The 12257-nt window shown below is 42.3% G+C and overlaps 1 protein-coding gene across 1 annotated transcript in view; it reads right to left on the bottom strand.

The window, feature by feature from the left end:
* Positions 1 to 12257, bottom strand: part of itih2 (inter-alpha-trypsin inhibitor heavy chain 2) — a 106012-nt gene that overhangs the window by 15276 nt on the left and 78479 nt on the right. The window contains exons 14-15 of the mRNA XM_063072734.1: positions 10393 to 10532; positions 3104 to 3276 (exon numbers count right to left, since the gene is read on the bottom strand). Of these exons, the coding sequence (XP_062928804.1) occupies positions 3104 to 3276; positions 10393 to 10532 (313 nt within the window). The remainder of the gene's footprint in view (positions 1 to 3103; positions 3277 to 10392; positions 10533 to 12257) is intronic.

The following is a 12257-nucleotide window of genomic DNA, read 5'->3' on the forward strand; positions in this document are numbered from 1 at the left end:
TGGCAGCTCATTCCATATACTGACCACTCTCTGAGTGAAAGAAGTTTCCCCTCAGGTTCCAATTAAATATCTCCACTCTCATCTTAAACTCCTAGTTTTTGATTCCCCAACCCTGCACAAAAGAGTAAGTGGATTCACTCTATCAATTTCTTTGATTTTTCAAAAATTAAAGTTGACATCTAACTTGATTGGTTTGGAGAATGTGCAGAGGAGATTCACCGAGAGGCTGCCCACAGGGAGTTTCTCAGATGGTTTTGCTTTCCTTGGAGAAGAGGCTCACTGAGGTGTACAAAGTTAAGAGAGGCATAAATGAGACGGACAGGGCAAACTTTCCCCCACAGCATAGTTATCCATAACTAGATGTCATAGATTTAAAGCAGGAAGTAACCAGTTTAGGGAGGATACGAGGAAGAATTTTTCACCTGGAGGGTGATTGGAATTTGGAATGTTGTGCCTGAAAAGTTGGTTGAACCAGACATTCTCACAATATTTAAGAAATATCCTGATGAGCATTAGAATTGACAAAGCATAAAATACCATAGGCTGAGTGTTGGTAAATGGGGATAGTAAACTGTAGAAGGGTAATAAGCACGCACAGGATGGAGACCAGATCCTGTTCCACTGCTGAGTGATTTTATAACTTGTTATTGATTGTGCAATTGTTTATGTATAAGAAATTAGTCTGGCATTTTTAATTGACTGTTGTGTTTACTGCATCACTACAATAATATTACTCTAATGGTTGGTGTTGTATCTTGATGCTTTTGCGATCCAAAGGTTCTTTGGAAGTTAAGAGTGAGGAATAAAACTTGTTATTTATGGCCGTTTTATTATATGTTACAAGAGCAAATAAGAACAAGAAGAAGTGCTGAGAGAATGAAGGAAAGACAAGATTAAAAAGTAGTCATGGTTGTCTCATCAACGCAACACAAACAAAATGCTGGAAGAACTCAGCTGGCCAGGGAGCATCTGTGGAAAAGAGTACGGTCAACATTTCTGGCCAAGACTCTTCATCAGGACTTCGTCATCCTGATGAAGGATCCCAGCCCAGTACGTGAACTGTATTCTTTTCCATGGATGCTGCCCAGCTTGATTAGTGCCTCCGGCATTTTGTGTGTGTGTTGCTTGGATTTCCAGCAGCTGCAGATTTTCTCTTATTCATGGTTGTCTCATAACAATCTAGAGAAAACAGCAAATCCGGAACCTGGGCCTTAGCACTCAGATCTGCAGCTGGATCTTCAACTTCCTCACAGACAGGACCCAGGCTGTAAAAATAGGGGACAAGCTCTCCTCTACATTCACTCTGAGCACCGGTGCCCCACAAGGCTGTGTACTCAGCCCCCTGCTGTACTCACTGTACACCCATGATTGTGTAGCCAAGTTTCCATCAAACTCAATACATGTTTGTTGATGACACCATTATTGTAGGCCGTATCTTGGATAATGATGAGTTTGAGTACAGAGAGGAAATTAAGAACCTGGTGGCATGGTGCAAAAGCAATAACCTATCCCTCAACGTCAGCAAGACGAAGGAATTGGTTGTTGACTTCAGAAGGAGTAGCGGACCACATGACCCAATTTACATCGCTGGTGCGCAAGTGGAATAGGTCAAAAGCTTTATGTTCCTTGGGGTCAATATCACAAATGACCTGACTTGGTCCAACCAAGCAGAGTTCACTGCCAAGAAGGCCCACCAGCGCCTTTACTTCCTGAGAAAACTAAAGAAATTTAGCCTGTCCCCTAAAACCCTCACTAATTTTTATAGATGCACTGTAGAAAGCATTCTTCTAGGGTGCATCACAACCTGGTATGGAAGTTGTCCTGTCCAAGACCGGAAGAAGCTGCAGAAGGTCGTGAACACAGCCCAGCACATCACACAAACCAATCTTCCGTCCTTGGACTCACTTTACACCGCACGCTGTCGGAGCAGTGCTGCCAGGATAATCAAGGACACGACCCACCCAGCCAACACACTTTTCATCCCTCTTCCCTCTGGGAGAAGGCTCAGGAGCTTGAAGACTCGTATGGCCAGATTTGGGAGCAGCTTCTTTCCAACTGTGATAAGACTGCTGAACGGATCCTGACCCGGATCTGGGCCGTACCCTCCAAATATCCAGACCTGCCTCTCGGTTTTTTTGTACTACCTTACCTTCCCTTTTCTATTTTCTATTTATGATTTATAATTTAAATTTTTAATATTTACTATCGATTTGTACTCCAGGGAGCGCAAAGCACAGAATGAAATATCGCTGTGATGATTGTATGCTCTAGTATCAATTGTTTGGCAATAATAAGGTAAAGTAAAGTAGATAAAGTAAATTCCTTTGGTAATAATTAACTTATAAAATAGCCAGATTCATGTGGTGAGACATCTGCTACTGAAAGCTAGGAAGTTTCTAGAAAAGTACAGAAGTAACTGTACTGTAATTGTTGAACAATTACAAATATATGGGCGATTGCATAAAAATACAAACAAGCATAGCAAAGTTAACCTACAAGAAAATACATGAAAGAATATAGTTCTATACCCCAATCCATCACTGGAGACATAAGAGCCTGTAGATGCTGGGATATGGAGTGATAAACAAAGTATTGCACTCAGCGGGTCACGCAGCATCGTTGTAGGGAAAAAGATGACTTGGGCCGAGGTTCTTCATCTGGATCCTCTCTATGATTTCCACTGCTCTCCTGCCAGGTCAGACCAAGAATCTTGACCAAAAAGTCCATTTCCCTCCTCAGATGCTGCCTGATCTGCTGGGTTTATCCACAACTTTGCTTGTACCTCTTTAGCTGCATAGAGATGATCAGAGATGTTATAAAAAAAGTAAACACTAGGAAATCTGCAGATGCTGGAATTTCAAGCAACACACAAAAAAGTTGCTGGTGGACGCAGTAGGCCAGACAGCATCTCTAGGAAGAGGTACAGTCGATGTTTCAGGCCGAGACCCTTCGTCAGGACTAACTGAAAGAAGAGCTAGTAAGAGATTTGAAATCTCTTTTATGTGTGTTGTTATAAAAATATAAGGCTTTATTCTTTTGCAAGGTCTTTCTTAAACATATGAATGCATTGTATTTTTTAACTAAACCGTAAGAATTAACCAACCTGTACAGCATCCATTCCTGGTGTCCCTAGGAGAATCTGCCAACAGTCTTTGCCCAGTCTCCTTGCTTTCCACCAACATTGAAGTTACTGGGGTCACAAATTGGTGAATCAGAGCGAGGGCTAAAATTCTGCTTGTAATGTTCCTCTTCTGAATGCCGGATTGAGCCAGTGCCCTATCATGAAGAAGAATTTGAGCTCAGTTAATCTTCTTGGGAGTGAAGAGCTGGCCAACTAAACGAAAAACTGTGACGATATTTAGCAATGCACAATCCAGTCTTGGTACATTTGTTATATTTGTTTCTGATATCAAATGTATTATTTCAAACTAAAACTTTGAACTTTTGTACTAAATAATATTAGTTATATGTTATTATAAATGGTACTGCAATAAAAACTTTAAAATCTGAAATAATGACTGAAATACAAAGAGAAAGAAGGGTACAGACAACATTCCCTGTGTGGTAAGAAAAAGAAGGGAATAGTTTTCATTACAGATGATCTGTGTTCAGTATTGGACTATGCTGCTTGTGGAAAGCACTTGGGAAGGGGACAGTACATTCACAGACGTGGCCAGTGCTGCGGCCAGCAGAGTCTGGTGTGGTGTATGTGGGACTGAGGCATTATTGTAAGAATAATTGTATGAAAAACTGATTGCATTGTGCATCATTTTAATGTCTTATACAGGAGATCTGAAGTTCAAAATTAATTGTTAAAAATCAATGGCGGTCTACCTGATGATAGTCCACTCGTGCATGGATAGTATTGGGCATTCAGTAGTAATGTTGATTTAAGATTCAAGTATTTTTATCACATGTACATCAAAACATACAGTGAAATGCGTCATTTGTGTTAGCAACCAACACACCGGATGGTGTGCCTGGGTTAGCCCGTTAGCGTCATCATACATTCTGGAACCAAACATTTGGCTTCCCTGCTCATTGCTGATCACATCTGCAACACTTTGGTATACATCTGTATTTAGCACTTATTGTGGAACCATATCAAACCTTATGGACTTCCAGTCTTCACTGGAAGTTTGTTCACTGTCCATCTTTATCTGAACTGCTGCTGGGGCTACTAAAGCAAGCTACATCTCTCACTAATGATCCTCTTCCCTAGGACTCTAGGGATATGGTATTTGTTTTATCCTTTGAAAGGCCCCGACCACAACCATTCTTGCACTGGCTCTCCCTGTAATGTCTTACCCCATCAGAGAGACTTTGCTATCCTGTCCCATCATAGAACCTAAGGGAAAGCAGTGGATGTGGTGCATTTGGTGCCAGGAAACATTTGAGAAAATGTCAGGCAAAACATTATTAAATAAAACTAAAGCATCTGCGATTGTGGATAACAAACTTCCATCCAGGAATGGAGAGAAAACAAGAAACAAAAATAGAACATAGAACAACAGCATAGCAAAGGAACAGACACTTCAGCCCACAATGTATGTGCCAACCATGATGCCAATTTAAACCAAACTTCTGCCTGTACATGATCCATATTCTTACATTTGCTACATATTCATGTGTCTATCTGACAGCCTGAATCAAAATCAGTTTTAATATCACTAGCGTATGTCATGAAATTTGTTGTTTTGTGGCAGCAGTATGGAGCAATACATAAGAAAACTATAAATTACAATATGAAATATATGTAAATAAGTAATGCAAAAAGAAAGCAAAAAAAAATAGTGAGGCAGTTTTCATGGGTTGGTTCATTGTCCATTCAGAAAACTGATAGTGGAGGGGAATAAGTTCCTGAAACATTGAGGGTGTGTCTACAGACTCCCGTACCTTCTCCTTGGTGGTAGCAATGAAAAGAGGGAACGTCCTGGGTGGCGGGGGGGGGGGGGCGCGGTTCCTTTGTGATGGATACTGCCTTTTTGAGGCACCTCTTGATGGAGCAAGTTCAGTTTCCAACCTTCTGCAGCCTTTTCTCGTTCTGTGCAGGAGCCCCTCTGGAAGCCCATTCCAGGCACCCACTACTCTCTGTAAAAATACTCTATCCCACATCTCTTTTAAACTTGCCCCCTCACCTTAAATGGATATCTTCTAGTACTCGAAATTTCCTCCAAGGGAAAGAGATTCTGACTGTCAACCCTATCGATGCCTCTCATAATTTTATAAACTTCTTTCAGGTCTCCCCCAAGCCCCTAATGCTCTAACCACCATTTGAAAGCAACTTTGAGCAGTAATTCCAGCTGAGAACTGCTGGCCCATGATGTTGCACTAACCTGTGAACCTACTCTAAGATCAATCTAGATCTTCCCTCCTACATAGCCGTCCATTTTTCTATCATCCATCTGCATATCTAAGAGTTTCTTAAATGCCCCTAATGTACCAGTCTCTACCACCATGCCTAACAGAGTGTTTCATGCACCCACTACTCTCTGTGTAAAAGGTCTGCCCCTGACATGGCCCCCTATACTTCCCTCCAAACACCTTAAAATGTGCCCCCTTGTATTAGTAATTTCCATCCTGGGAGAAAGTCTCTGGCTATCCACTCTATCTATGCCTCTTATCATTTTGTACTGTTAAGAGCTCCTTTTGGGGTTCCTAGTGTAAACTTTGTTTCTTCCTCCACTGAAGCTGACTAACCTATCAGAAGCCTGCCAAGGAATTTTGCATTGAGCATGTACAGTGACAACACTATATCCTGCCACACTGAAGATGATTGGGCAATCTCTCTGTCAATCAAGTTCAGAGATTACAGGAACGTGACTGAGGTTGCTTTTATGTACATAATTACATCATGACTATGCTTTGCTTACTGGCTAGAAGAGTTATTCTGCATTTCATGGAAGTTTGTTCCTTCTATGCTTTAAATGTGGCATTTTTCTCACACGTTAACTAACTTTGCTGTAAAATACATTCCCAATCCATTAAAGACATGCTAATTTCTGGAGGTGTATGGTGGAGAGCATTCTGACTGGTTGCATTAGAGCCCGGTAAAGAGGCTGCAGAGATTGGTAGGTTCATTCAGCTCCATCATGGGCACAACCCTTCTCACCATTGAGGAGATCTTCAAAAGGTGGTGCCTTATAAAGGCGGAATCCATCATTAAGGTACAGGAGCTTGAAAGCACACGCTCAACTTTTTAGGAACAGCTTCTTCTCCTTGGCTATCAGGTTTCTAAACATTACCCTGTATTCCCCTTTTGAACTATTCATTTATTCTTTTATTTTAATTTATAATAATAATTTTTATGCCTTGCTGCCACAAAACAACAAATTTCATGACCTGCATCAGTGATAATAAACCTGATTCCGATTCTGATTCCCACTGACTAACCACAGCATTGTCACTAAGTAGTCAATCTGTTTAAAACTTGCCGGACCGATCTTTGGCTCATCATGACTGAGCAGGTGAGAAGGGCTCTGGGGAAACTCACACATGGCAAAGCATTGGGACCGGATGCTGTGAACCGCAAGGCCCTGAAGGAGTGTTCTGAATGGCTGTGCGTAGTTCTCCAGTGCATTTTCAATCTGAATCTCAGCCAGGAAAGGGTCCCTATCATGTGGAAAACATCATGTGTAGTCGCAGTACCCAAGGAGGGCCAACCAAAAGTTTCAATGACTGCCGTCCAGTGGCCCTGACCTCACACATCATGAAGACCGTAGAGAGACTGGGCCTGGCTCATCTCCGACCCCTGGTCAGGCTAGCACTTGATCCACTGCAGTTTGCCTCCCAGGAGCACACTGGAGTCGACGATGCTGTTATCTACCTGCTGAACCGAGCCTACTCCTATTTGGATAAGCAGGACAGCACTGTGAGGATCATGTTTTTTGATTTCTCATGTGCCTTCAATACCATACAGCCCACACTACTGGGGTAAAAGCTTCGCTCAATGCAGGTTGACACCTCCATTGTATTCTGGATAATGGACTACCTGACTGGCAGACCACAGTTTGTGCGGCTTCAGAGCTGTGTGTCAGACATGGCTATGAGCAGCACTGGGGCCCCACAGGGGACTGTATTGGCTCCCTTCCTGTTTACCCTGTATACCTCATGCTTTAGATACAACACTGAGTCATGTCATCTGCAGAAACTCTCTGATGACTCAGCAATAGTTGGGTGTTTGAGGGGAGGATGGGAGGATGAATACAGGACCCTGGTGGAGGACTTTTTCAAACGGTGCAAGCTGAATCATCTGCAGCTCAGCATCAGTAAGACAAAGGAGATAGTGAAGGGCTTTAGGACATCTAAGCCGGCATCGCTCCCTGTTACTAGTGATGGCGAGGATGAGGATGCAGTGAGGACCTACAAGTGCCTGGGGCTGCACCTGGATGACAGACTTGAGTGGAGCTTCAACAAAGGAGGGCCAGAGTCGCCTTTACTTCTTGAGGAGACTGAGGTCGTTTGGAGTTTGCAGGCTGCTCCTTCACATGTTCTACCAGTCTGTTGTTGCCAGTACAATCTTCTATGCAGTGGTGTACTAGGACAATGGCATCAACATGGGTGATGCCATAGAATAGAGGACCCTATGGAAAATTCAATGTTCCTTACCCTCTGCATGCCACTTTGGCTGAACAGAGGAGCACTTTTAGAATTAGACTAAGACAATTGTGCTGCTCCGAGGGGCGCCATATGAGGTCATTCTTACCTTCAGTCATTAGACTCTATAATGAGTCAACCTATAGCCAGGGAAGTGATGACCCCCCCTCCTGTTAGACTGAGGTAACTTATTCTTTATTCTTTCTTACTTCTCTTCTAACATCTGTATATTAGTAAATCTGTGTACCTGTAATGCTACTGTGACACTGTAAATTCCTTTTGGATCAATAAAGTATCTATCTCTCTATGATAAATTCAAGAGATTCTAAAGATGCTGGAAATCCAGACTAACAAAGACAAAATACAGGAGGAACTCAGCAGACCAGGCAGCATCTATGGTTGACGCTTCAGGCCGAGACTCTTCATCAGAATTGGAAAGGAAGGGGGAAGAAGCCAAAATAAGAAGGTGGGAAGAGAGGAAGGAGTATAAGCTGGAAGGTGATAAGTGAGACTAGGTGAGGGGGGAGGTGCATGGGTGGGGAGGGTGATGAAGTGAGAAACTGGGTGATAGATAGAAAAGATAAAGGTCTGAAGAAGAAGGAATCTGACAGAAGAGGAGAGTGGGGAGGAAGGGAAAGAGGAGGAGAGCCAGAGGGAGGTGATAGGTAAGTCAGGAAAAGAGAAGGGGCAAGATGGGGGAATGGAAATGGAGAGAATGGGGAGGGGGGAGAAATCAGTGAAATCGATGTTCATACCATCAGGCTACCCAGATGGAATATGAAGTGTTGCTCCTCCAACCAGAGAGTGGCCTAACAGTGGCAGTAGAGGGGGCCATAGACCAACTTGTCGGAATGAAAGTGGGGAGTGGAAATAAAATAGTGCCCTGCTTGTTGCAGAGAGAACAAAGGTGCTTGACAAAGCGGTCTCCCAATTTCCATCACATCTCACCAATGCAGAGGAGACTGATGGTGTCCAGTACTGCAACCTCACACCTCTGGGACCTGGGCTTGATCCTGACCTCAGGTGCTGACTGTGGGGAGTTTGCATGTTCTCCCCCGATGTGCTGGTAGAATAACTGGCTGCCGTAATGTACCCCTTAGCACAGATAAGTGACAAAGAACTAAAAGGGAGTTGACGAGGATGTGAGAGAGTTGGAGGTTTCCCAGAGAGTAGTGAATTGGTACTGCCCAGAATCACCTCAGCCCAGGGAAGCAGTAGGGGCTACCTCATTAAATATACTTAAGACACAATTAGATAGATTTTTGCATGGCAGGGGTATTAAGTGTTATGGGGAAAAGGCAGGTAGGTGGAGATGAGTCCACGGGCAAACCAATTATTGAGTTGTGGGTCAGGTTTGATGGGCCAGATGGCCTACACCTTTTCCTATTTCTTATGCTCTTATGTAAGAAGCTGTAGATAGTAGAGGACTCATCACAACACATCATGGGACATCCCTCCACATCACTGGTTATGATCTACAGAAGATGCTGCCTCAAGAAGGCACTATCCATCATCAAAGACCCCCACCATTTGGGCCGTGCCACCTGCTCATACCTACTGTTGGGCAGGAGGTACAGAAGTCTGAAGTCCTACACCACTAGATCCAAGAATGTCTACTTATCTTCAACTACCCTAATCACTGCAGTTTATAGAAACTAACATTGTTAGATACTGATAATAGTGAACAGGAAGGTAGCCAAAAGTTGCTTTGTCCTGATGAAGGGTCTCAGCCTGAAACATCAATTTGTTTATACCTCTCTGTAGATGCTGCCTGACCTGCTGAGTACCTCCAGTATTTGTGTGTATCGCTCAGGATTTCCAGCATCAGCAGAATCTCTTGTGTTTATATAGACTTGATGGACCAAATGGCCTAATTCTGCTTGAACGTCGTGTGATCTTATGGTCTTATACCATCACTGTGATCTCTTTGCACTAAAATAGACTTGGTGCTGTTTTTGTTCTAATTACGATCTTTCATGTTAAAAAAAAGTATATAATTTATGTTTAATTGGTGTGTCACTGTAGTACGGCAGTTAGTGTGACGATATTGCAATTTGGGTTATTGGTTCAAAGGTTCAAAGGTCAAATTTAATGTCAGAGAAATGTATACAATATACATCCTGAAATGTTTTTTCTTTGCAAACTGAGTTCAGATTTCAATTCTATCGTCCTCTGTAAGAGTTTGTATAGCCTTCCTGTGAGTGCATGGGTTTCCTCAGGGTGCTCTGGTTTCCTCCCACATCCCAAAGACTAGCTACGGATTAGTAGGTTAATTGGTCAGTGTAAATTGTCCTATGATTAGGATAGGTTTAAATATGTGGGTAACTTGGCCATGTGGTTTGTTTGGCCTGTAGGCCTGTTCCAACTGTGTCTCCAAATAAAGTTTAAAAATAAATGAAATTGTATGTTTTTCTTGTGATTTGCTTAACTGATTCTATGTGCCTGGGCTACTGCTGCAAATAATTATTTCATTGCACCTGGTCATACGTGTACTTGTACATATGACAATGAACTCAACTTTGACTCTGTGTGAGATAAATTAGTTGGAATTTCTCACTCCTGTTATCATCTTGATCCAGGTACTGTTCTCCACAGAATGTCTGACAAATCAAAATTGGCCATGTCTATGGTCTTCCCCTTCCCCCATCTAACCCAGCATTGTACTAAGACAAGGTCCCAACCTGCCACCATCACTGCCAGGGCCCCAGCATAACAAATGGTTTCAGAAGAGAAGAGGAAGTAGATGGACAGAGAGAAGAATGAAGCAAAAAGTAGAAACCAAAATTATGAGATAACCTGTCAGCAAGCAGCTGTTGAATAGTAAGGAAGGCCCAAAGTTGCTTTGTAAAATGAGGAAGAACATATTGGTGTTTAGCCAGGATTTTGTCAAGCTCATCTGTTGGGGACTCCACCTCCAAACGTAGGTCACTGTTTGCCTGAAAAAGAAGAGAATACATAAAATATAGAATTGTGTGTTAATCTTGTTTTTGGCTTATTCTCCAGAATTGGCCCATGTCCTGCTCCCATCCCATTCCACAAGAGGTCACAAGAGCATGTTACTGAATCATTCCTGATGTTTTAGAGGTTGTCTCATTATGCTTTTAAAACCACTGAAAATTTGAAGAATCTTACTTCATTCTGGGGCCCTTTGCCCGGATTAAGTTAATCTAATCAAGTCTATAATCAAATATTAAACCAAACATTTGCTTGAGGGATTGAGTTCAAGAACTGCACCTCTATAAAACCTTGGTTAGGCCACACTTGGAATATCCTTCAGTACAGGAAGGACGTGGAAGTTTTAGAAAGGGTGCAGAGAACACTTACCAGGATGCTGCCTGGATTACAGAGCATTTCTTGTGAGGGTAGGTTGAGCAAGCTAGGGCTTTTCTCTTTGGAGCTGAGGAGGATCAGAGGTAACTGATAGAGGTGGACAACATGATAAGAGGATTTGATCAAGTGGACAGCCAGAGACTTTTTATAAGGGCAGAAATGGCTAAGGCAAGGAGCAAAGTTTTAAGGTGCTTGGAGGAATGTACAGGGAGAGTGTCAGCACTATGTTGTTTTACACAGAGAGCAGTGGGTGTGTGGAATACACTTCCAGGGATGGTGCTAGAGGCAGATATATTAGGGACATTTAAGAAGCTCTTAGAAAGGCACATGGGTAATAGAAAAAGAGAGGAAGGACTATGTGGAAGGGAAGAGACAGATCGATCTGAGAGTAGATAAAAGATTGACACAACATCGTGGGTCAAACAGCCTGTACAGTTCTGTGTTGGATTTATTTCAATGAATCAGTTGTACTTCAGTTGATTGAAGCAAACAACAACATTCTGAACCAAAATTGAGTCCTCAGATCTGAATCCTGGAGCAGCCTGGAGCAGGCCCAAAACCTTGTTTATTAGTTCATCCTATTAGTGGGCACAGAGCACAAATTCTGAGGCATTTCCTTCTTCTCTGCTACATTGAATAGTTAACTGCTAAGTGAACCATCCTCTGAAAGAGCCCATTCTACTTATTTATAGCTTTGCTTCATGCAAAAGGGACAGAAGAGAGGCATCTAGAATTGAATGTCAGTCAGTTCGACTATTCCCACTTTAATATGTATTCAGTTCACTGTATTCATTCTCTGAAATCCTCTATTTCAACACAATGGAAAGCTAATGATAAAAATTAAACTAATTTGTTTTAAATTGGAAAGAAGCTCCATTAAAAGAAATTTCATAAACACAGAAATAGCTTGAATTTAGACATTTAGCATGTGATTACTAGGTGTGGAGCAAGATGAAGATATTTCCATACAATCTGTGACACACTGTGCAGCGATTCTCAGGTGTGTTACAGCTTCCCGGGAAGAACATCAAGCACAAGACCACTAGTGTTTTGTGCTGGGGATTATTGTTTCCAACTTCTTGATTAAAGCTAAATATTGTGAGGGCTATAAATCTGAAATTTAAAAGTAAACAGTCAGCTGCAGGAGCTTCTTATCAAAACCAGTTAACTTTCTTATTGTTGTCTACCTGTGCCTTTACTGATCACTTGCAGGCATGTTCAAAAGGTTCAGTTGTTGTTCAGACCAAACATCACAATGGGGAAGAAATGTGATCTAAGTGACCTTGACTATGGAATGATTATTGGTGCCAGACAGGGTGGTTTGAGTATTT

Source organism: Mobula hypostoma, chromosome 20 (assembly GCF_963921235.1).
Source record: "Mobula hypostoma chromosome 20, sMobHyp1.1, whole genome shotgun sequence".
Lineage (NCBI taxonomy): Eukaryota > Metazoa > Chordata > Chondrichthyes > Myliobatiformes > Myliobatidae > Mobula > Mobula hypostoma.